Source organism: Nestor notabilis, unplaced genomic scaffold, assembly GCF_000696875.1.
Source record: "Nestor notabilis isolate BGI_N333 unplaced genomic scaffold, ASM69687v1 scaffold18413, whole genome shotgun sequence".
Lineage (NCBI taxonomy): Eukaryota > Metazoa > Chordata > Aves > Psittaciformes > Psittacidae > Nestor > Nestor notabilis.
The window spans coordinates 5,953-26,119 of record NW_009920841.1 but is presented as its reverse complement, the minus strand read 5'-3'; the positions used below and the strand labels follow the sequence as shown (position 1 = coordinate 26,119).

The following is a 20,167-nucleotide window of genomic DNA, read 5'->3' as shown; positions in this document are numbered from 1 at the left end:
GCTGAACCTGGCTGTACAGAGAGGTGAGGAGGCCTTCCCGCTGCTCATCCTGTCCTTTCAAGCATGTTAGCACCAGTGACAGAAATGGCTGCTGGCTTAGGAGGGACATGCTGCAGAGAGAACAGAGCTGGAGCTATGCTGCCGGGCTGGGGGATCAGAACAGCAAGCATTGCCTGCCCTTTCCCCAGGACTCACCTCTTCTGCTTCTGGCGGTCCCGCTCTTTGCGGGATGATGACCCCAGATGTTGTCCTTTCTCCAGTTCTTCTCCAGCAGCTTTCAGCACATGGCCCTGCACTGATGTTGGAAGCTTGGCAATCAGGGGGGCCACCAGCCACACTCCTGATCTCTCGAGGGAGCTGTGACAACACAGGAGAGAAAAACAGTTTGCCATCTAACATACGATTCAGACTTCTCCATATATAAGGCAGCTGCATCCTGGGACTACACCTACCTGAGGATGGGTTTGGATTTGTTACTGGCAGGCGTAGCACTTGCTGAGCTACTGATACTGTTGACTCCATTGCCAGCACAGCTAGCAGAGCTGGTCTCTGCTGACTGCTGGAATACCTCAATGGTGGCCTTGGCTATATTTTCTAACAAGGAGTTCATCTCCTGGAGATAGGAAAGAAGAGATAGCCAAGTCCTGCTCCAAGAGCACCCACTGACAGGGCTTGCACATTTCAAGTAAACTCAATACAAATGCAGTTTGCCAACTTCCCCGTGGCTGCTGTTTTTCAGGTCTCACTCATTGCATCCTACTCATGCTTTCCTTTTATAGGCCTGACTCCCTCTTTGTTTCGTTTCTCCCTACTCCCACTTCTGCCAGGCCACCTCCCCATCACCTCGTAAGTAACCACTTCAACACTGGCAACACACATCCCACTAAGGTCCCTCTGAGCAGGAACTCACATTGTTTGTTGTCTGCTTAATCATGAGCTGCAGCTCCAGTGAGGACTGCCTCATGGTCCACTGGTCCAGATTCTGCAACACACATGTGCAATACTTCATGAGTCCTTATCCCATATCAAGCTACCTCAGCCCATACCTTCAGCTCCTGTGATAATGAGTGTCAGACCGCTCAGAGGGCTGCATTTGCGACAACCCCACTCTAATGCTACATTAGGCAATTACTAGGACACTCAGATTCTGCCAGGAGCCTGTACCTGTAAGATGCGTTTAATCCTCTGGCGTTGAGGATTTTCTCCTTCCTCATTGTCCAGCAGACGGTGTGGATAACAAATCAGCTGCATCAGCCTCTGGGCCTGTGTGCTGCTCAGGACAGGATCCTGCAAGTCATTGCTGTCTTCACAGAGGGACTTCAGACATCGCTCACCTACCCACTCCTGCAAGACGAAGACAGAGTCAGCACAGACAAACTGATGTCTGAGTCCAAACTGGCGCCTCTGCTTTCAATCTCAGAGAGATGCAGGGAACATAAACTCATAAAAACCTTATTAGTACGCAGTTATGCCTGATAATCATTTCTCTTCATGAACTGTACTATCCTGATTCAGCAGGCATCAGGCACAGCAATCACAACAGAGGAAACATAGACTATGACAAGTCAGCAGTGGTGAAACACAGTAGCTGCTCTTTCTTTTGACAAAATATTGGTATGATTTAACAGCACACAGTCCCTGCCATGCCCAGGCTCCACCGACACCGCTGCTTGGGCTTAAAAGATCAGAGGGGATCGCTTGAAATTATTTGGCCTATTTCCTGCACAACAAAGCCCTGGAGCTGTCCTACATTAAGAAATTCAGGGCTGCAGCTAAGACTACACTAGAACATACATTATGGAAAAGCACACCCCTTAATTCACAAATAGTAATGGAAAAAACACTCCATCCTTAGTAAAAAACAGTGACTACTTCTCAAAGCCTGGAAGGGGAAACAAGTGACTAGACCCAAGTCACTTATAGTCACAAATCATGAGAAGGTAGACGGAAGACGTACTGTCAGCCCCTCAGTTTCAGTTGGTGCTCCCTAAATGTACGATAAAAATAAAGGCAGCAGTTTCCAAACCAAACACGGGGTAGGTGCTTCTTCACACAATTTACAGTTAAATGCAGCACTTGTTACTGCAGGATTTTTTCCTACTGAAAATCAATTAGGCAAATTCATGAAATTTAAATCTACACAGGACTGCTACACAAGCACTTCTGCAGCTGCAGAGTGAGCCTGATCAGAGAATTCTTCCACTGAGAAGTGACAACTAGAGGAGAAAAGATGAGGACCCAGTTCATGAAGCACAGGTGCTGGTGCTAAGCCTAGAAAGCTGGGAACAGTCCCTCTCAGCAGCAGCCAGCATGCTAAGCATCAAGTAGGGCACAAAGATTGGAAAGGCTAAATCTCTGGTTTCAAATCTTTTTGAATCCACAGCCCAGATCTTCAACTTCATCCCAGATGAAGTCTCCACTTTGCCAATACACATGATCTGGTCATTTCTCCAATGTTTATTGCATTTCTCCCTTCAGTGTTGCTACATCCTAACCCCTTGAAACTTCTCTTCCCCGCCTACCTAATATGCATATCCTTGGGAAGACCCTTTTTATCACTTGTTCAGCTTCCTGCAAGAATTCAGACTTCATCTCTAATCCACTTCATTGGTATAATCAACTACCATCTTCAACCTCGAGGGACTTCTAGCCTCTCTCTGCAGTATTTCTTTACAAAACAGCCACCTCTGCAGGCTTCGTATTACTGAAACGGCCGCTCCGCTCGTCTGTCTCTTCCCAGGAGTGCACTATGAACACATTTTCCAAGCACTATGGACAACTCCACCATCCCAATCACCAGGTTCAAATTAGCACCTTTGACTCAAGCCTCCCTCTTGGTTCCCATGGTGGTTTATCACAGCTCTATGAAATTAACCTTTTCAAAAGGCCAGTCACGATTATGTTTCTTCATTTAAACAGGACTAAGGGCAGAGCAGCAACTGAGTCATAATCATTTGCACCTAAGAAACCTTTAACTTATTTCTATCATCTGCTCCTTTTCCCCACCCCATCATGATGAAGTCTGTTACAAAATATACACCTGAATATGTGACACAGCATTTTCTGAGCTTCAGAAATCACAACCCATGGTTTAAGTCATTCTACAGACATTCCAGAATTGGTAGTGCGAGTCCTGCAGCATCCACTGCTCACACTGGAGGTGCTAATATTAAATCCAGCATTTTACCAGCCCTTTCCAACTGTAGGAACCCTGCAGCTCTGGCACAATTTGGTGGTACTCACTGCTGTCTATCGGAACGCTCACTCCTACATAACCAGTCCTGCCAACAGTTGGTATGAGTACTGATACCGGATACTGCTACTCCCTCCTGTACAAACACACACTCTTTCTACCTACTGCGAGTCTTTCCTATGTAGACTGGGACTAGCAAGTGAGTATCTACTCGTGCCAATGCTGCAAGTCAGTTTTCAGTAACACCAAGTACATTGAATTTATGCTCATAAATAAGTGGCTCCAAATCTTCTTTGGTGGGCTGGGAACACTGCTACATAGCTAGCCAACTAACGAACAACACCATCACAAAGCATGAGGACAACATAGCACTAATGTGTTGTGTTTACACATTAGTAATATGGAATACAGGTTTCAAATCGTAACTGCATCTTTCCTCTTGATAGAACAACATCCATTTTCATACAGTAGTGGTAACAGCCACTCCATTCTGCAACCAAGTACCTTATTAGCCAGGTTTCAGTTCCCAAATGTCAGTTTTCAAGCAGAGGAACAGAAACACTGATACTGTCAGATTAGGCCAAGCAAAAGATTTTTGTTGTTGTTCCTTTAATTAACTAAACAGGGCACTGCAAAGTCCAGGGATACACTAACAGCCTAACTGCAAGCAACACTTAAGCTGCATTCTGAAAGGCACCATTTATCATTTCAACAAGCTGTCTTATCTTCTTTGACTCCAGCAGACATCTCAGCAAACCACTCCCAGCATTCCCCTCCTTGTACATGAGCCCTGTGCTGTAGTCAAAGCAAAGGGGATATGTGCAGTCCCTGCATACTGCAACACCCAACTCTTGACAACTGGTTGTCTCTCTGGTTTTTGCTAACGGTGAGCAATCTTTCGCCCCATCATGTGGCAGAAGCTTCTTCACAGAAATACCTGCAAACCCAATCTGCAGGAAGTCATATGGGATATATCTCGTTGCAGAAGGGATGAGGACAAACCTAGAGATGGGACACACTCACCTGTTGACATATACTCCTTAGTACGTACTTGGCATAAATATCCAAGCTAGCAGTTTCTACAGTTACTACCCGACCACCAGCCTTCCTGGTGCCCAGTTCATCATCCATGAGATCATCAACACCTCCAAGGTGGGAAAAGCCAGAGCCTTTCAGTTCTGCATCTCCTGCAAGAAAAGCACAAGTATCACTTAACCATCAATGCTAAACCCAAAGACTGACCCCACAAGGTATCTTGAGCTTTTATAAACTCTCTTTGCAGCTAACTGATATGAAGCACATTTACAGCTCAACCAAAGGGCTTCAGATAAGCCACAAATCCACCAAAAGAGATCTCCTCTGGCCTTCTATACAGTCAAACACATGAAATACCGTGCTTTTCTCCCACCCCCTAAAAAACCTTCTGAGAGGTTCAGGCTAACACAGGTACACACCCAGAACAAAGACAGCCTTCAGCACTGCGAAGACTGCTCCATCCACAATACGATTCTGGGAAGCTGCCAGCAAGTGACGGTCACAGGAAGAGCGAATTCCCACTGTGGGTTTGTCTGCAAAGAGGACAATGAGGAAGGGCAATAACCAGCAAAAGAGAAATCCAGAGCTGCCCCAATTATGTGCTAGCCAGTACCGCAAAATTCAGCTCAGAGAATCTTGAGGCAAGGCCTTTTCCCAGCTTTAACATGGGGTCCATTTAACTACGTTTCATGAAGCACAGTGCCAATCATGAAACCGATCCGTGATATCCAAATGGGGAGCAGCGCCTGTGGCACAAATTCAAGTTCAGACACCACCCTAACCTGGATTACAGGCTGGGTTTAGTGATCTGAGCTATCAGGATACTGATGAGGAGCCAAAACCAGAGCTTTCTGGACTATCTCCATCATCAGACTAAAAGGGAATGTTGTAAAATAGCAGCTTCTGGCACCAAGTTAAGAAGCTATACAAAGCTCAAGACAAAAAAGAAGTGATCATTACTCTAATGGCTTAGTGACAGCAAGGCCACCTCTACTGGCTGGTTTCCTGCCTCCAAGGGCCTCCTCCCCAACATGCCTGGATACCATGGAATGGTATAAATGGAAGGATATTCTGCTTTGTTCTCTGCAGAAAGTAGTCTATCAGGCTTTGCCTGCTTTATTCAAAGCAAGCAGGTCATGATCTCTAATCATAGGTCCAGTATTCGTTTTCTTGAGGCGCAAAACCCTCAGTACTTTCACAATAAAGAAAGGCTCTGCTTCCATTCACTTACTGCCATCCTGCTGGCATGGGTTCAGCTGTGGAGTCTTAAACAGATGGAGTAAGATCCGGCAGGTCAGACGTGCTCCTGGTTCTGAGTCCTGTTCACTGCAGGCTATGTAAAGAAAACAGTCCACTGAGATTTCTTAAGCACTGGGACACTGACTCTCAATCCAAAAGCTATTCACAGTGCACTGCCCTGAAGCAGACAGTTGAGAAGCTGCAGCAGCCTTATTGTATTTACAAATATGGAGCATGTGCAGCAATTAACATGCAAGTGAGCAAATCAATCAGTATTATCCCCAACAACATGCACTGCATTCTGCTTGCTCCCTCTTCGCAACTTCACCCTGTCAGAGTCTGAGTGTTGCGATCCCCAGGGCAAAGCCAGGAAGGCAGAGTAAAGGCAGGGTGACCCACGTGCTGTAGGCCCAGCTGGTCAGCTGGCTACTCTGTCCAAAATGCTAAGCTGAACCACATCAGCAGTGAGAGGTGTACTGCTGAAGTTCAGAGCTGAGTACACTGGTCAGACAGTGTGGCTGGTAACATCTCTCTGTGCTTATTTCAGCTTGCACACATACTCCAGAGAACCAGACATCAAAAAACCTCAGCACAACCAGTTTTTGATAGAAACCAAAAGGCCAGAAACCCTCTAAAGCAAAACGCTCAATTCTTAAGTACCATACTACAACAGAAGTTTTGGAGTCATGTTTCACACCTATGGGATTCACAAAGTACCCTTCAAGAACAGGCCTTTGGGCCAGAACTGAGACTTAAAGACCAGCTTTCTGCAGGGATGCACTTACCAGCATTGAGGAGCGAGGGGATAGCAGCACAACGAATCAGGTCCTCCAGCAGCAAGCACTGCCGGGCAATGAGAATGGCAACAAAGGTGGCCAAGGAATCATGGAAAGATAAGTCACTGACCTGGAAGAGAGGATACCAGCCAGTGATCACAACAACCTCTGCCTCATTCCCTCTGTCAGCAATTCCTCAGCTTGTCTAGAAGCTGGGGGGGTAGAAAGGCCCATAACCCAGGTCAATGTCCACGATCAGCCCAGGCTGCAAACGCCACCAAAAGGTAGCCCTGGTTTTCAAAGCCTTTCCCCTGTCCTCAGAAGACAAAGCCTCCATCCCTTGTTCATTTCTGCCTTCTCCCAAGGGATCCCTCCACTCCTGCTTCAATTCCTTTTCCCCTTTTGAATGTTTGCACTTGCATCAACATTGCAGAGGAGATCATTGAAGCCACAGGTCCCATTATTGGAGGAACAGCACAAAGCTTTGAGCACACCCAGCCACTCGGCGCTTAGAGACTTGCAGTAGCCAGTTAGCTCAGCACACAGGATAGCAATGTCGTTCACCCTGGTAAACAAACAAGGAAAAGCAGAGGGTCAACTTCGCTACTCATGCATGCCATCAGGTCAGTGATTCTCTAAGGGACCCCAGCCTTTGCTCCTTCTTCCTCACACCCCGCGATAGCCAAGGAATGGCTACTGGCTTTCTTACCCTCACCTAAAGATTTTAGTATCTTGATAGAACCGTGCAAATTCTGCCTCTCACCTGTCTGGGTCGTGGTGTCCCACACACACGTGCATAAGTGCATTACAGACAAAACTGTAGCGGTTGGCTGGGTTTTCATTGAGGCTCTTGCCCAGGTTGGTGTATGTGAAGTTATGTGCAGATGGGTTTTCAATAGTGTCAATCATGAACTCTGGTTCCCATAGCATGTTGGAGTCAGATGGCTCAACATTGCAGTAGATTGTGTTCTTCACCTTGGAGCAGAAGTCACTAAACAGGACAGGAAAGAGAGATTAGGAATACAGAGAACTAAGCTTCTACTGAACTCTGATAAGTAAAGCAATCCTGTGAAAGACAAGCCCTCCATGGGCAAGAACATGTGGAAACTCAAGATCACTGAGTACCAACAAAGCCTCTCCCAAAAGAGTGAAGCTGGTCCTTTGTTGTAGAAGCACCTGGAAGTTACCTGTGGACTGAATGAACATAGCATGGAAACGGCTATTGCAGTTCAGACTGGGGAAACACTTAGCTCAGCCCCTGGTGTCAGAGAGGCTGATGCCCAGAGAAGAGTTTAAGAGCAAGGCAGGCACATGGCAATACTGCTCCAGCATCCTTCACCACCCTGCTGCAACCTAGGGCTCACACATGTTCAGAGTTAAAGATAATGCTCTCCTCAACCGACCTTCTTCCTGCAAATTTGCCCACCTACTTTTTGAGTCCCATAGATATTTAACGTTCACAACATGGAATGAGTTCCATGAGAACTATGAGAACTCTGAAGTTTATTCTTTTGTTCTGAACCTACCATTTGTTATTTTCTCTTCATTCCTTTTTGTGCTTATATTATAAAACAAAATGAACATTCAGTTTATTTTCCATATTAACAGGAACTTTACAAACTTCTATCATTCCCCTTGATCTCTTCTGTGGGGAGGAGATTCAGTTCCTCATAAGTAAGTAATTCCAAACCTTTGGTCATACATCCACCCTCCTTTGGGCCTAACTTCATTACATGCTTTTTGGAGTCTATTGCCCCAAACCACAAGGCACAGTTGTACCATGACTTAAATGGTGATCTAATGATGCTCTATGATCTAATCTCTATTTCTTTCCAAACAATATCCAATATTAAATTTGCATTTTTGACTGTTACTGAACATTCTGATATTCTCAATTATGTATCTGTTAAAGCTCAGAGAGTAGTATATATCCATCCCTGACCAGCAGTTAGAAGGGGACAAGGACAATCCTATGTGCATTATTTTATGTTTAACTTCATCTGCCAGTTTACCACCTGGTCACCATCACCGTGCCCTACTACAACAACCTGCAGCCATCTTCTCCTGCTACATCCTCAATAACAGTTACATGAGAAGCTTTGATATAACCACTCATACAATTTCCAATGAGTAGAACAGCACAAGTACTAGCAAAGTCCTATGGGACTCCTCAAGAAGGGATCATCCTCAAACTACTAACTCCTTCCCACTCCTTCGCTTCACCTCTAACCTACTGTTTGCCTGCTAGAGGATATTCCTTTTCATCTGTGGCCATCTACTCTAAAGCCTTGCTGAACACCTTTTGGGAATTCAGTTAGCCTAAGATGAGGTTTCTCCTTTCCATATGTGTGATGACTGATTCAAAGAACTCCGATGCACCTGCAGCCACAGTGCTCCCTCTTGCTCTCAGTTCAGTCCAGATACGACTTCAAAGGCTCTCAGCAGCCCAGAGTTTAGCCAGCTGACAGCAAGGCACAAGCCACTCTCACAACCCCTCAGTGGGGGTAACACCGAGGGTTAGATGTCCCTGTGGCATATCTGCACTGAAAACACCAGTATGGAGCAGGGGCTGCAAGAGAAGACAAAGTGAAGCACTGTACTGGGAAACAGGGCTGCCAGGAGAATCACCCCTTCCCAGGATCATGTAAGCAAAAATCCAGGGAGACCCAGGTACTCCATCTATGGGCTGCTAAGGGAGGAGCTGGAGGGGAAGAGTTCCCAAGAGAAGAACTGCAAAGGGCAACAGGCCACTGGATAAAGTAAGCCCATGGGACAGAGCCTGGGGGTAACATCAGTAGAGCAGAACCTGAAGAGAAACAGGAGCAGAATAAGGATGAGGAATGCAAAGGAACAAACCCAGAACCAAGCAGAGCAGGTTCAGAAGCAGTCCAAAGATTATTAGGCAGCTGAGAACAAGCAGAGAACAACCTTTAGAATGAACTGCTCAGTCACCAGTTTGGTATGAACAGACCTCTCTACTTCTGTCCTTTAGGAGTGAGGTAAGAAGAGACCTGCCAAGGTCCAGAGGACTACTGAAGGTAACATACTAAAACCAACTTGACAATCTTAAGATTATACACTGAGTCATTTCTGCCTGTGAAACAGCTGATACTTCAGTTCCCCATTGAGAGGATCTCAGGACAATCCCACCAAACAAGATTAAAAGCAAAGCTTAAGCCAAGGTGCTACACTGGTCAGCACCCACTGCATCCCACCTGGCTCATACTCACCTAAAGAGCTCCCCAAATTTACTTTTGAGGTGACTGCAGGAGGTATACAGGTCGTAGAGATAGGCCAGGATACAGCGCTCTGCGGAGGAGCCATCTGAGCGGTTCATGCCGTGTTTCACCACCCCGCACAGACTGCATAGAGACAAAAATAACTGCTGCAGGGACACAAAAAGAAAATCTGAAGGAATAACCTCATTACATAGATATCTTCCTGACCACACAGCAGCAGCGTTCAGCGGGCAACATACCCCGTCCCCACAAATTCCATGAGCTGAACTTCCAGACACAAAGCTGCTGCCCTTTAGGAAGGACACAGATATATTCCTGCCCCTTACAAGCCACCAGAAGATATATTGCTTCCTTCCACACAGTGAGGGGAAGATTCCCTTACCCTTCAAAGACCTGAGCCATCTGGTCCTGGTTCAATATAAGGCAGGAGTGGTAGTGTCGCAGCACAGCCACGATGCACAGGCACAAGCTGGTAGTGTAGCTGCCAACAAGGTCGGAGGATTTCAACAGCAGTTCTGCCTCCACCACGCTCAGTTCATTCAGCAACTGCACCCAATGACAGAAAAACCCTTCAACAGCCACAGGGGTAAGGTATGGTCAGAAATGGAGCAGGCACACCACGCCAGCCTATAGGACCTGCCAAGAAAGGGACTGGCAGGCGCTCTTTGCCTAGAGATGTACCCCTGAAACAGTTGGCATGCCATACTTGAGCAGTGTCTCACTCAGGCAGTACCAAGGGCTGTCAGTGCTAGGGTATTAGAAAGCAAGTGGGATGTGGCCACAGATAGTAGCAGGAGGCTTGTTTGTTACTTCTATCCTGCATGTCTCTATCAAGCTCCCTTTTTAAGGCTAACAGCCTTAATTCCGTCAGCAACCACAGCAAGGCTTCAAGAGACACCTGGCACAGGCTGCAGAAACAGCAACAGGATTTTAGCAGGATCCAGAAGGCAGCCTGCACTGCCATGTGCCAAGAATCTTTCCAGGGGAGCGAGGTGGGAAAGCTGCTGGAGACTGACAACTCCCTTCTCACTCAGCACAAGGCCTTGCTGCAGGCAGGGACAGAGATGCAATGCAAATCCTTTGGAGACAGCCCTGAAGCCTCTGGCAGAATAATCCTCAGAACAGAACATGTAAGACTACCAGCCACAACCTATTCTTAACAGCTGTAGCCCAGAAGCACTGCAAGGACCACCTCCATGACACAGGTCAGAGGGTCACCAACAGTCCCAGAAGCCCACCTATTGCTGTGCAGGTCTGCTGTCTTTCAGGCTGATGAGCCCTGACCCAGAAAGCATTTGAGGACACTGGTTTACCTGGATGGCAAAGTCGATGAGACCGCTGATATTGAGTGAATACTCCATCAAGTCAAATATGAACTGCACGTGCTGTACCAGAGGCAGGTGGTATGACATTCCCAAGGCAAAGCTGGTGATCTGTTCCAAGACATTGCGAGATACCTGCAAGTGCAAGAAAACACACAGTACTGTCTTCCCCTGCAGAAGTCACTCAGCAGGCCCATTTCCCTTTCCCTCCAGGAAGCTGCTCTAAGTAACTTTAAGAGACACAGCCAGGGCCCAAGAAGGACAGCAGTCCCATAAATTTCATACCTGAGATGTGACTTGGTGCTGATCAAAGTGAGAAAGGTGCTGGAACTTTGCAAAGATATCTTCAGCTGTTGGGAATGCTTCTGGCTTGCTCTTTTTCCTCTTCTGGCCTTCCTCTCCACCTATCAAAGTTGGGAGGATCAGAAAACAGTATTAGGTTACCTTTCTCATCAGAGGAGGACTAGACATCAGCCATCAGCCCCTGCTGTGCAGCACAGCCAAGAAGCCTGAGCCCACACCTTAGGCTGATAAGGACCATCCCGAATTCAAAATAATAAACTGCTGAGGAAGGAACTCCTAACCTGAGAATGGCAGTTGGGTTAATATCTAATTTATCCCAAGGGGTAAGTGAAGGTACTCTTTGGAGGGGAAAATACTTTCTCTCCATTTAGATGTACACTGATTCCCTAAGGAGGACAGGCATTCTGTACTGGAGATGTTCAGCCTCCTAGTTTCTTTGTTAGAGTACCCTATCTTTTAAAGAATCATCTTTCTACCACATTTCAAGTTACCTTTCAAGAACCAGACTGAGAGACAAAAAAAAATTGTAGCCAGATTCTCAGTCAATAGAAGTCAGACTTTCTGTGGATCTTGACACAGCTACCCAAATTTCCCATCCAATGTACATAGCATGTGCCCCAAGCATAATGGCATGCTACATCTACCCAAAGTCTTTGATGAATACACATAGGCAAAGTCCTCTTCACTTCTTGTGCAAGCATCTAAATGGAAGACTAAAGAAAACCTGAAAAGCAGAAGTTTTGGCCAGGGTCTCACTCTGAACTGAAATGACTTACTGCTCTTTTGAAGAGAAGTGTTTTAATTAAACAGATATTGCCAGCAGGAAACCAATCATCTTACTTGCTGGTTAGTATGTCTGGGAACAGAGCACCATTCCAGACTCTCAGTGACTGACAGAGTTTACCAGGCACTGTAGACTATATAAAATCCTTTCACTGCAACCCAAAGGAGACAACCCAACTGGAAAGATGCTTCCACTTCAGAAGCCCAAACTCTACTAACCTGTCTCCGCAGTGCTCTTTCTGTTTAGGACTTTCAGAATGTCTTTGGTTATTTTCTTGATCGTGTGCCGAGCATCATCCCGTTGCTTTCCAACTCCAAAAAGAACTACCAGCCGCTGGTTACACTCGTGACTGCATGACTCCTCCTAAGGAACCAGAAAAGGCAATTGCAATAGCAACTATAAGCCTGAATGCTTTCATCTTGGTTTACAGTTGCATCTCTCAAAGGAAGAGGAAACCTTCATCTCAGAAGTTGTTCTGGGTATAAGCAAGGAGACATCTTAAGTAGCTCACCTCCTGCAGCAATGCAGGAAAGCCTAACTGCTCCTTACCCACCCACAGCAGTACTGCAGGGAAAACCATCAGCCTCATGAACAGAGCACAAGGCAGCAACAGGGGAGAAGTTATGAGCAGGTCTCATACCTGAGGAATAGGAAAGTGTGTTGCATACTGGATGTGCCGAGGCTGGTCATATAGGGATGCTAGCATCCCTTCTACAGACTTATCCTTCAGCAGAGGCTTTGCTTCCTTTTCAGGATCTGGTTTCTCAGGGGAAGGGCTGGCTTTAGATTCACAATGCATTGGAGGAGAAAACATCTAGGGAGACGTAAGAACAAGAAAAGGTAGTTAGGGAACATGGTCATACAACAGTGAAGATTGCTGAAGGAAGGTACACCTCCTCAGGCCTAAAAAGGGGCAGGAAGAAAGAGGGTTGGAGAAACAGCCAGTTCTTAGGGCAATGACCAAGGCAACGTGCTAAGACACTATTCCCATTTCTGCTTCTGCTCCATGTTGTGCATTGAGCTAAAAACAATGGGAAATAAGTAACTACGACTTTGTATTTTGGGAATCACCTCCACAGAAAAAGCAAGGATCCTGGGAAAACCACAAAAAAGCCACATAGCTCTGCACATCACACCTGCCTAACATGCACCTTGGAAGGTCAGAAATGGCTAGAGGAATGTAGGTACTTAGGCATTTTTCAAACACCACATTTTTATTGTTAAATGCTTCAAAACATTCTGCAACCATGAACTTCATCAAGGACTGTAGCAATAGGACAAGGGGTGATGGGTTTGAACTTAGGCAGGGGAAGTTCAGGTTGGACGTAAGGAAGAAGTTCTTCCCTGTGAGGGTGCTGAGGCGCTGGAACAGGGTGCCCAAAGAACTGGTAAATTCTCCATCCCTGGCAGTGTTCAAGGCCAGGCTGGATGGATTCTTGGGCATACTGGAACAATCCTGCCATCCCCAGCACACTGGCTCTACAGTAGAGAGGAAACACTCACACAAAAGCTGGCCCTGACTCCAACATACTGACCTACCTACTGAGTAGCAGGTAGAAAATGCAGAAACATACCGAAAAGTCCGTTTTCTCCATGTCATCAAAAAGCATGCTGGAGTTATGGTCAATGTCAATGGGCTCAGAAAGACCTGTGTCCTGGGAAGAGACAGAGCAGCTTTAGAACCTGGTGATGTACCAAGGAACAGGAGAATATTTATTTAACACAGCACTTGATGTCCATGTTGGACAGTGACAGCAATATGCCAACACACCCATAGAGCTTCAACCCAAGTTGAAGCTTAACACACTGCAAACATCATGGACAGCCCTCACACAGCACCTCATTATATGCTGCTCTGCTCTGAGCAGTGCAAGATTTTCCTGTCTACCCCTTTACATTCTGCAGGCCTTTTCCAGCTACTTTGAACATAGCTTTCTACTTTTGAAACTGAAATGCTACAGAAATAGGCTGGGGAAAGGAGAAGCACGAGTCACTGGTACACCCTCCGGCAGGTAATAGCAAAGAAGCTGCAAAGCTGGTGAAAATAGGCAAGCACAACACAGGGACATGTGCAGGAGGGCCATGATGCTTGTGCTTTCACCTCTAGCTTGATGCCACTGTTCCCTTCTGTCTCCTTCCTGTCATGCTCCTCAGCAGGGTCATCGAAGGGTGAGGGCGGGCGAGGCCCATGAGAATCCATGGCAAGGTCACCCCGGGAGATGAGTGTGCACATGTAGATGTTGTGAGAGAAAACATCGTGTCGGATTAACTCACAGAACAGCAGCACCAGGTTAAAGAACTCCACCTTCTCATTTTCCTTCCCAGGATCAGCTGAAAAGACAGCACAGACAGTCAGGGCTATCAGAAGTCTATTGCAATGCTGAGCAATAGTAGCCACCTAATCTAGGGCTAGAGAAAGTATTTCCAAAGATCTCAATGGAGCCATTGATACACAGTTATGAGATTACAGCAGGGACTAAAATCAGAAAGTTCAGTTTCAACAGGTAGCAGTTAAGTAAGTCAAAAGCTCTCCAGTTAGTCCCTCAGACCAGAGGCATAGGACTTCAGCGTGGAAGTGCCATTTCTGGGTGTACAAACCAGTATCATTCAGAGTTGAGAGTATCCTGTCCCCCTTAATCTGTTTCAGCACTTCCACTGAGAGACCATTCCAGAGCTTTGTCCCTCACTAGTCAGAAACCTAACTCTAGTTCTCAGCCTGAATTAATTCCAAATTAGGCTGTATTCACTTATTCTCAGCCAATGCTCTGTTAACAGAAGTGCTTCTGCATTATCTTTCTGTCACCTGGCCCTCCAGGATGCTTTCCCTCCCTTTCCAAGGTATGCTCTGGATCACAAGAAAGCGACTTAAGTACATCCAAGACCTACACACAAGAGGAGAGCACACAGTTCAAAGTTTGCAGGAGAGCGAAAGCTAGAAACTGTGAGACCCCAGGTTCTTATTACATACTTAACATAGGAGCTTGAGTGTCAAGGAACTGCATAAGGACATCCTGAAAGACAGGAGCGCTGGCTGCTGAGAGCGAGCCTGAGGAGATGGAGCCCTTCTCATCCACAACTTCAGAGTCCCCACATCTCTGTAGAAACAGAAAAAAGCACTGACAGCTGTCCCAGAGGAGAAAGTCACTATCCATAAACCCCCAACAGACATTTCAAGAGACTTCTATCTTGCACTTATAGGAAAGCCACCACACAGGTTTCCGTGAGCTACTTCGTAGTCTCCAAGTATGCCAGTACTTCTGCACTGCAATCACCTGTCTTCAAACGTAATCAAGAAATGGGATACACACCATCCCACAGGCTCATTTACGAACTACCTTGACTTAGATGGAGCAAATGCCATAATTAACAGCACCAGTGTTAAGAAGTGCTGATCAGCCTTTCCTTTTGGTGCAAGGTAGATAACCATAGCTGGGTAACTTCTGCTCTCCTCACCACTGCTAACTTTCCAGGAACAAGGACATACCTCAGCTTCTATCTCTGCTTGACGCTTCTCCAGGAGTTTGGCCACAACCATAGCCCTGTGGCGTCCAGACCGCTTGTAGCTGACAGCCCACTCGCACAGCAAGGCCACCACTGCATCGTCATCTGGGGAGATCTGCTGAGATACAAGCATTACAGTGAGAACCTGAGCCAAGCACAAGAGGGGAGCAGTCCTAAGGCCTCAGGCTGGATGGAATAGCGAGTCTGCTTCTAGTAGAGCAAAGCCTGAAGACAGCTACATTCCTGGAGGACAGATGTCAAGCTAACGTTCTGCTTTGTCTCTGCTTTGACTCCACTGGGCAGCATGAGGTGATCCACAGCCCTTGACAAATCTCAGGATGGCTTTGCTTCAGAAAACCATCTCTTCCGGCAGGACATCTATGGAGTGCTAATCCTGGCACAGAGTGAAACACAGCTTCGAGCACTACACGAAGTGTGCAAACTACCGTTCCTGCAGCTGTCAAGAACCAATACAGTACTGGTAGCACTATGGTCCTACACATTGTAAGTATGTCATCTCCTGGGCTAAAAGGAGCTTAAACTGTGAGCTCTGACTGCCAGGAAGCAGCTGCCAGCCCAGAATTTGACCAGGCTAGCATTGACTTCCCTCAGACACGTAACATGTCCTTATTGTCAATGCACTATCTGCACTGATGTCCTCCATCAGGAGACCTCCTCTGATGGCCGTGTAGATTCTCTCAAGCTTACACATATTTGTTAGTGCAGATTTCTAGAGCATGGACCCCTCTTTCTCACTTTAGTACCTCCCTAATTTAAGGCTGAACAAAATCTTTTTCAATGGAGACTGCATCTCTTAGCCAAATGTCACCATCTGGTCAGCTCTGTGCAGACACAGGGCAGTAACCATGGAACAGAAACAAGAACATAGCCACATGCAAGACCAGACCCAGCAGCAAAGTCCCAAGGCACCTCATGACTGTCTTTGGTTGGACCCAGCCCAAATATCCTGTTATACAAGGAATCCAAAGAGTTGCTGAAGTCAGATCTTTCAAAGCTGTGGCTGTCCAGAACTTCTAAAGTGTGCAAGACACGGCCAATAGTGAAGCCTAGAAGAGAGCAGAGAAGAGAAACACATACTTGGCAACTGGTACAATAGACTCTGGAGCAAAAGTTTCTGTAAGCTCAGGAGACTGCCTAAGAAAAGCTGTACCAGTCAGGCAAGGATACCTAGCTTAGTATCCTGACTCTCACATCAGCCAACAGCTGATGTTAGGGGAAAGCATCAGCACATGGCATGTATACAGAAGTACAGTTCTCTGGTCCACATTTTCAGCTTCCAGTAACAGAAACTCTCTTTATACCTGGGAAAAAGGACCTGAGCAAGAGTTTGCATTGGAAAGAAAAAAAACCATTTGTATTTTATCCACTGCTGACAGAAAACACCAACAGCAGCACAGAGGAAAAAAAATCAAAGAAAATAGCCAGCCAGGAAGTTTCTCAGGGTAACACGCGAACCATGGGGAAAGAAACTTTAACCTACAGCAAGTTACCTGCTGTGGTTTCCTGGCACTTGTCAAATGACCAGCGAACCTCCACAGCCTGGCCACGTTCCTTTATCTGCTGCTCAATCTCACGCAGCTTTGCCCGAACCTGAAAGCAATGCACTTGTGTAAACATACAAAAAGATGCCTTAGAAGTATTGGGTACAAAATTATTACAAAACAAACAGCATGACAGTAATTCTACTCAAGGTTCTGCCCATCTTCCAAGGGCATCACTGACTTGCTTATAGCAGAATGGGAGCAATTCATTCCTTAGGAGCGAGACAGCACATTCAGCTCTGCTTATCACACAACATGAAAAGAAAATCCTGAAAGAGCTAAGATACAGCTATTACCCTGGGCCACAAGAGCCCCCTTTTTTGAAGGCTGCTCACCTGCTGTGTAAAAGCTGAATTCCCTCCTGGCATGGGCAAGTTGGATGGGGCTATAGGCAGGTGGTCCAATGGAGAGCCAGTCTTTATCCTGCTATCAGTCAGTGAGTAATGCCACACAAGGGCACTTGGGCAACACAAAATTATACTCTGCAGCAGATAGAAAAGTCAGTATCATTGAAAGGTCAAAACCAATGAAGTTCAGTTACTTTCTACAGAAATAACCACTCTTTTATCCCATTGCCCAGACATTCATCATCCTGCATAAATATCTACTATTTGGGCAGGGGGTTTTGTTCTAAACTCTCAAAGTGTTTGGGCTAAAGACCATACTAGAGGAGACAGGAAGAAACTACTATTTCTGCTGCACTGAGTTTCTTGCCCTAGGTATGAGTAGGAAGCCAAGACCAGAGTTCCACACTATCCAAAAGCAGTACATGTTGCTGCAGAGCTCCCGGCTGCTTCTAAACAGAACTTACTTTCTACAACTCACACGGTCAATGCGCAACCCAACCCTCATGGTTCAGAAGAAGCATTTACTCTAGTGGCTTACAGCCCTCACTAAGAGCAAAGTGTGAAAAGAAACACGAGTCAACAAACCCAGACTCTTTACACTGCATTATTTAAAAATTCCAAGTCTGATTATAGTAATGATTCTAATAACAACACTATTACATATTTATTTTTATTCTTTTGTGATCTTGTACAGACATCCGGACAAACACACAAACATCACTGAACGATTCTGGAGGATACACCCCTACAGCTTCTGGCTCACAAGAAACCAGACATTAAAATGGACAACCAAGGCTGTTTTAAGCACTCAAATGAAAGAATCCACCACATCTGGAGAACACCTGAGAAAAGGTTAATTGTGTACACTGTTAGAAATGCATGTTTCCAGCCTGACTTCATCCAGCTCCAACTTCCAGCCTCTAGATCTTATTCTGCCTTAGCCTCATCTACTATCTACAGATCAGATCTGTAGATCTTCTACCAGAAGAGCTCTTCTAAGACACAGCAAAAAAGATCAGACCAACTTGAACTTGTTCAGCAGGCTGTGTTCAGACCCCAAATCAGCCACATCTTTGAGGTGTATATGTTCACATATTTTTCCTAAAGCTCCCCAAACAGAGGATTTCTATATTTAAGAAGACATGTTTTATCACACACAGACTAGAAAAAACCCAAACAACTGAACTCCTCCCCATCCCTCCGGGAGCAGGCAGGAAGAAGAGGGGAGTAAGCGAGTGGCTGCATGGTTCTGAGTTACATCTGGGCTTAACCCATGACAGGGGTTGTTTGTTTTTAAGAGCTCACAAAACTACAAAACACTCATTTTTCACATAATTTCTTTTCCTAGATCACAACCTGTTACTGACACACTCAAGGTGAAATGACCCTTTCTTTCTCATCCCCTTGTCAGCAAAGCTTTCCCAGCCATCTGGGGCAGCTGTGAATCCAGCACAAGGCTCTATTCCAACTCATTTTTCTCATGCAAGTCAGTCAAGGGCATTGCTACAGCACTGATGACTAGTACGAAAGCTCTGTAACACCTCAGCAAAGACCTACCCTCAGACAATCATGCTTTGGTGTTTCTGTACTCAGGACGTTGCTGACTCAGACTGTAATGATTTTTCTGTGATGACACGCAACATAAACTCTCCCTGTTGACACCACCATCACCAGCCACTACTCAAACCTACCTGGAGGATGCAGCTGAGCCCATAAACCACTGGCCGGTGCTGGGGGCACAGCAGTAAGTCACTGAAAGGGCTGGGAGGAGGATTCCCTGCAGCTGGCTGAGGGGTGGGAGTTGAAGGAAGAGCATTCCCTGTCTGGGCAGACAGGATGTGTGGTGGGTGCCCACCAGCACCATCCAGCTGCATAGCAAGCCTGCGGGTGCAGAAGTAGGCCAGACGTCTGGACAGGTATGCAGACTGCACAAACTCTCCAGAGTACTGCAGGGGAAGAGAAAAGGGGCAAAAAAATCCTTGTTACAAGCAACACAAGAGAAACCCTTGATGCTCCCAAAGCAGATACTGTGTGGCACTGCCTTGTAAAGACAGTCCCTTTTTACAGATTGCTCCTTAAGCATCATGGATCGCCCACTGGTTACTAAGCATCAGAAAAGCCTTTTAAATGCTCTATGGCAATGACTTCATGTATCAAAATGTACCCACACCCAGTTTCAAAGGTCTGCCTAGAATCTGTTGCAACAGGAAAGAAAAAAAGCAGCAGTGGTCATGTAGAGGTGAACAGCGAGTCCAACTGTCACAGCTATGACAAGGACAGGGATTACCAAATCCAGTGCAGGGAAATGGGATAAAGGAGAAAGAAACAGAAGACAGCAGGACTAAAAAGGTCTCCTCGCATAAGCAAGGATCGTGGTGGCTCCCAGTCACCCCTGAAGCCCAGCAACTGTTCAACTGATTGTTTTTCTTCTCCCATTTTACATTCCTCGTTCTGACTTCACATTTGAAGTATTTTGTGCTTTCTATAGAAATCGATGGTTTAAGAGCTAACCTGGTTAGATCTGTACAACGTTTTACTCTCGGCTTGTAAGTCCGCTGTGTTTAATTCTGCTTCCAATGGGTGACTCTGGGGGTGTAGGGTGGAAGGAGGGGGCCTGTAGCTGTAAAACGTGAGGCAATGTTGGGTTTCTCTGTAATTTTTTTTTTTAAATGGCCAGTTGATTTGCAATTTTCTAACTTCTAAAAAACACTCCCCCCAAAAACCCAACAAAAAAACCCCAAAATGTAGAGCTGTGGGGGCTTTCTCGTACCCTTGTAATATGAATACACGGTGACCCCTTTGTATTTTAATTTATATTAAAAAAGAAGGAAAAAAAAAAAAAAAAAAGAGCACAGCAGACAGAGCC

At 46.1% G+C, this 20,167-nt stretch overlaps 1 protein-coding gene across 1 annotated transcript in view; it reads right to left on the bottom strand.

Moving 5' to 3' along the window:
• MED12 (mediator complex subunit 12) overlaps window positions 1-20,167 on the bottom strand; it is a 35,840-nt gene that overhangs the window by 10,566 nt on the left and 5,107 nt on the right. The window contains 25 exon segments of the mRNA XM_010010874.1: window positions 1-110; window positions 196-357; window positions 453-613; window positions 878-982; window positions 1,165-1,344; window positions 4,217-4,380; window positions 4,648-4,761; window positions 5,460-5,561; window positions 6,253-6,373; window positions 6,664-6,808; window positions 7,007-7,234; window positions 9,474-9,605; window positions 9,865-10,028; window positions 10,796-10,939; window positions 11,090-11,208; window positions 12,110-12,254; window positions 12,532-12,705; window positions 13,466-13,546; window positions 13,993-14,222; window positions 14,860-14,986; window positions 15,376-15,507; window positions 16,323-16,459; window positions 16,904-17,003; window positions 17,290-17,436; window positions 18,993-19,247. Of these exon segments, the coding sequence (XP_010009176.1) occupies window positions 1-110; window positions 196-357; window positions 453-613; window positions 878-982; window positions 1,165-1,344; window positions 4,217-4,380; window positions 4,648-4,761; window positions 5,460-5,561; window positions 6,253-6,373; window positions 6,664-6,808; window positions 7,007-7,234; window positions 9,474-9,605; window positions 9,865-10,028; window positions 10,796-10,939; window positions 11,090-11,208; window positions 12,110-12,254; window positions 12,532-12,705; window positions 13,466-13,546; window positions 13,993-14,222; window positions 14,860-14,986; window positions 15,376-15,507; window positions 16,323-16,459; window positions 16,904-17,003; window positions 17,290-17,436; window positions 18,993-19,247 (3,679 nt within the window).